This window comes from Penaeus vannamei, chromosome 24, assembly GCF_042767895.1.
Source record: "Penaeus vannamei isolate JL-2024 chromosome 24, ASM4276789v1, whole genome shotgun sequence".
In the NCBI taxonomy this organism is placed as follows: domain Eukaryota; kingdom Metazoa; phylum Arthropoda; class Malacostraca; order Decapoda; family Penaeidae; genus Penaeus; species Penaeus vannamei.
The window spans coordinates 32,532,170-32,537,169 of NC_091572.1; the positions used below are offsets into that span (position 1 = coordinate 32,532,170).

The 5,000-nt window shown below is 42.1% G+C and overlaps 1 protein-coding gene across 2 annotated transcripts in view; it reads left to right on the forward strand.

Moving 5' to 3' along the window:
- LOC113827935 (histone-lysine N-methyltransferase 2D) overlaps positions 1-5,000 on the forward strand; it is a 24,757-nt gene that overhangs the window by 5,667 nt on the left and 14,090 nt on the right. For both annotated transcript variants that reach the window (XM_070138625.1, XM_070138626.1), the window contains exons 4-5: positions 1-467; positions 3,426-3,583. The exon at positions 1-467 is cut by the window's left edge and continues 452 nt beyond it. In XM_070138625.1, coding sequence (XP_069994726.1) covers positions 1-467; positions 3,426-3,583 — 625 coding nt within the window. The remainder of the gene's footprint in view (positions 468-3,425; positions 3,584-5,000) is intronic.

Below are 5,000 nucleotides of genomic sequence, written 5' to 3' on the forward strand. Positions count from 1 at the left end.
GCCCGAAGAGATAACTACGCCCACGCCCGTAGATGAAACTTACGCCACGCCCGCGGAGGAGACACCACCCGAGGAGGCTCTCAACACGCCCGTAGACGAAACCTTCTCTACGCCCATGGAAGAATTACCCACCACGCCCGCGGTGACCACGCCCATCACACCCGCAGGAGAAATACCCACGACGCCCACCAAGAACACCACCACGCCCACGTCCCCGCCCGCAAAACCTAAACCCCCACTCGCCCGCAAACCCGCCTTACCTTTCCGGCCGCCCACGATGACGCCCAGGCCAACGAGCCTATTCGGACTAGAAATCACTCTGCCCGGCTCCTCTCCCACGCCCGTGACCTCGAAAATCACGCCCATCACCCCCAGCACGCCCGCGGTCGATGCGAGCACACAGACGCTTCCTGAAGACGCTGGTTTGAGGGCGAGAGACAGCAGCTCCGCGTCTAGGAATCGGCTGAGTGAGTTTCTTCTTTATCACTGTTTATCATCTGTTTCTTCTTCTAATTGTTGTTGTTTATCTTCTATTTCTTCTTCTAGTTGTTGCTGTTCTTCTTCTATTTCTTTTTCTTCTAATTGTTGTTCTTCTATTTCCTCTATTTCTATTTCATCCAGTTGTTGTTCTTCTATTTCATCTTCCATTTTTTCTTTTTTTCTATTTCTTCTTCTTTTTTCTATTTTTTCTATTTCTTCTTCAATTCTTCTTTTTTTCTTTTTCTTTTTTCTCCATTTCCTTTTTCTGTTTTTTTCTTTTTTTTTCTTATTATTCTATTTTTTTCTATTTTTACTTCTATTTCTTCTTATATTTCTTCTTCTCCCTTTACTTATTCATTGTTTTACCCTTCTACATTTTCTCCTTTTTTGGTCCCTTCATGATTATTCTTTCTGATAAAGGAATTGCCAGAAAATAGACAAATTTACTTTTTTATCAGAAATTGTATGGATCATGTGCAATATAACAAGCACAGAGATACAGAGATATACAGACAGACAGATCGATAGATATGTATAGATAGAAAAAAGGAAAGGAGAGAAACAGAGAGCGAGAGAGAGACAGAGAGAGAGAGAGAGAGAGAGAGAGAGACAGACAGACAGACAGACAGATAGACTAACAGACAGAGATAGAGACAGAGATAAAAATAGAAATAGAGATAGAGAAAAATAAAGGCAGAGAGAGAGAGAGAGAGAGAGAGAGAGAGAGAGAGAGAGAGAGAGACAGGGACAGAGAGAGACAGGGACAGAGACAGAGACGGAGACAGATAGACAGACAGATACAGAAAGAAAGAGATAGAGACAGAGATAGAAATAGAAATAGAGATAGAGAAAAATAAAAGACAGAGAGAGAGAGAGAGAAAACACGATAAGAAAAATCACTCCAAATCTCCTCCAATGCTCTACCTCGACCTCCACTTGCATCTACACCTTCACTCACCTCTACCTTATAATTATCACGAGAAAGGGTGTCTTCCATCACAGCTGTCCTCTATGTAAAGGGATTGAGGTCTTATATATGGGGTTTAATGCTCTTCCTTTTATGGGAGAGACCTTTGTTGCTGCTGTTGTTGTTGTTGTTGTTGTTGTTGTTGGTGGTGGTGGTGGTGGTGGTGGTGGTGTTGCTGTTGTTGTTGTTGTTGTTGATGTTGATGTTGTTGCTGCTGTTGTTGATGGTGGTGATGTTGCTGTTGTTCATGTTGTTTTTGTTGTTGATGTTGTTGATGATGTTGTTGTTGATGCTGTTGATGTTGATGTTATTGTTGTTGTCGTGGATGTTGTTGTTGATATTGTTTGTGATTAATGGTGTTATTTAGTAGGGATGTAAAGGGTTGAGATAGTTAACTGGGCATTGGTCACCTCTGTGGCTATGGGTTTTGTCCGTTTGTTATTTCTGTGCCTGTCTGTGTGTTTGTCTACTTGTTTCTCTCTCTCCCTTTTTCTCAATCTGTATCGGTTTGTCTGTCTGTCTCTGTTTCTCTCTCTCTCTCTCTCTCTCTCTCTCTCTCTCTCTCTCTCTCTCTCTCTCCTCTCATGCCCCCCCCCTCTCTCTCTCTCCTCTCATGCCCCCTCTCTCTCTCCTCTCATGCCCCCCTCTCTCTCTCTCTCTCTCTCTCTCTCTCTCTCTCTCTCTCTCTCTCTCTCTCTCTCTCTCTCTCTCTCTCCCTCTCTCTATTATTCACCTTTACTGACCTTCTGGCCTTTCTTGCACATCAAACCAAGTTGCAAATCAGCAGATATTGCAAATATAACATCGACGAACTTTCTCCTCAAGTTCGCAAAAGGGAGAAGGAGTTGCAGGAGAAAGGAAAGTTGGAAAAGAGTGTAAAGAAAAGGGAATAGATGGGAAAATTATGTAAATGAGGGGAAAGAAGCAAAACGAAAAGAAAGAAAGCGAAAGAGTAATAACGATAATTATGATGTGGTTGATGATAATGATAATGATGATAACAATCATAATGATAATAATAAAGATAACAATAGTAATGATATCAATGATAATAACAATACCAATAATGACAATAATGGTAATGATTATAAAAATAATTAAATTGGTAGCATGGCAATGGTAATGATAATGATTATGATAATAATGTTAATAAAAATCATAATAATAATGCTACTAGAAATAATGATAATAACAAAAATAATAACAATGATAATAAAAGTTCTTACCCGGATCCCGTCTCTAAAGTGCTTCCCTGAAACCCTCCATCTATTACCAACAAGCGCCTGGCAAAACAACCTGTTAAACCAACCCTGTTTATGCTATTAACAATGATTAGCTCTTTGTACAGTGTTGTTGGACCCATTTGTACTTTCTCATTGCTTGATAGTTGTTTTTGTTCTCTCCTGTACTTATTACTGCTTGCTATAAGTCTCTATTATTGGGCAGTGCTTGATCGCCAGGTCTGTGATTAAGCTTTAATTGCAACGGCTGGGCTCTACCTGTGCAATTAAGTGGAATACCCGCTGGGGCGCTCGCGTCCTTTCGGAAATTAATCATTGGTTCTCTTTTTTTTGGGGGGAGGGGGTAAGGGGTACGGTAGTATTTTTTTTTTTTTTTTGCTTTTTTTATTACTATTATTATTGTTTTGTCTATTCTTTGTTTTTTATCCTTGTTTGTCTGTTTTGTGTGATCTCTGAATCTGTCTCGGTCTCTGTGACTCTTTTTTTCTTTGGTTTTTGTTTGCTCTCTCTCTCTCTCTCTCTCTCTCTCTCTCTCTCTCTCTCTCTCTCTCTCTCTCTCTCTCTCTCTCTCTCTCTCTTTCTCTCTCTCTCTCTCATTCTCTCTCTCTCTATACCACTTCCCCTACCCTTCCACTTCGCACACCACCCCAATCCCCAACCTCCCTATCTCAACCCCCTCCCCCATCCCCTTTCTCCCCCTTCCTTCCCACCTCCTCTCACCCCCTCATTTTCAACAGGAACCCCCAGGCCTCTCTCGTCGCTAACCCCTTGGCCTAGTCTCCTCTGTGGCATCTACAACTCTAACTGGACCACCGGCAGGATATCTGTGGAGCCGAAAGGACTTCATGTTTATTCTCTGCATCCTATGAAGGAGAGGTGTGATATATTTCTTCATGTAAGTAGGAATTCGATGTTTAAATGTTCGTCGTTTATTTATTTTATTTCATTTTATTTTTATTATTATTTTTTTTGGGGGGGTGTTTGTTTTTGTTTTTGTTATTGTTGTTGTTTTGATTCCACTTTTCCCTTCTTCTGCCTCTTCTGTCTCTTGTTTTACTCCTTTTTCTTCTTTTATTCTCCGTCTTTGAATTTTCTCTTCTCTCTGTATTATTCTTATTTCCTTTTTTTCTTATTTTACTTCTTTTCTCTTTTCTTCTGCTTTCACTTATCTTTCTGTTTTTTTCTGCTTCTTTTACTTTCTTCTTGTTCTCATTTTACTTGTGTTCCTTCTTTCTTCTCTTTCTCCTTATTTCACTTTTTTTCTGTCTTCTTGTTTTACTTCTTTATTTTCCTATTCTCTTTCATTTAATTTTCTTAGAGTAAAGTGATCTTTCTCTCTTTTTTCTTCATATTCTTTCCACATTCTCATCCATTTTCTTTGAGTTTATTTATCTTTCTCTTTCCCCTTCTCTTCTTCTGCTTCTTCTTCTTCTCTCTCTCTCTCTCTCTCTCTCTCTCTCTCTCTCTCTCTCTCTCTCTCTCTCTCTCTCTCTCTCTCTCTCTCTCTCTCTCTCCTTTCCTTCGCTGGTGTCAAATTGTTTTTTCTGCCCATTCTTGTCATCGTTAATTTGTCAAGAAAACGGATTATTGGCTAAACACTCTCTGCTTAAATCTACACCTGAAAATAAGAAAGAAATAGAAGTGGATAAAAGAGGGGAATGAACCGAGAAAATGAAAATAGATAGAAGAGTAAATAGAGAAAATTGATGATGATGATACAAAACGGCCGTTTGTTATGTTAAGCGTCAATAGAGGGTCGTTCGGTGGAACCTCATAAGCAGGGAGGTGGGTTGAGGTCTCCTTCTTTGCAGTCATGAATGGTGCACACGCCCCTCCCTCCTCCCCCATGAATGGTGTACACTCCCCCCCTCCTCCCCTCTCCCCAGCCCTCCCCCCGCGTCCTCACAGACTTCCTCCCTTTTCCTCAGGGTTCTCTCTCTCCTCCTTTCCCTCCTCCCCTCTCCTCTTTCCCTGTCTTCGGTCATTCTCCCTCCCCCTCTCCCCTTCCCATCTCCTCTTTCCTTTCCTCCGGTCATTCTCTTCCCCCCTCTCCTTCTTTCCTTTCATTCTCCCATTCACCTTTACCCCGTTCCTCTCTCTATCTCTCTTATACCCCCAACCTCATTCCTTTCTCCCCTTACTCTCTCTCCTATTCCCGTCCCCCTGTCCCTAACGCCCTCCCTCTCCTCCCCCCACCCTCCCCCTTCCCTCTCCTCCCCTCCCCCTCTCTTCCCCTCTCTCTCTCCCTTCATCCTCCCCTTCCCTCTCCTACCCCTCCCTCTCTCCCTCATCCTCCCCCTCTCCCTTCATCC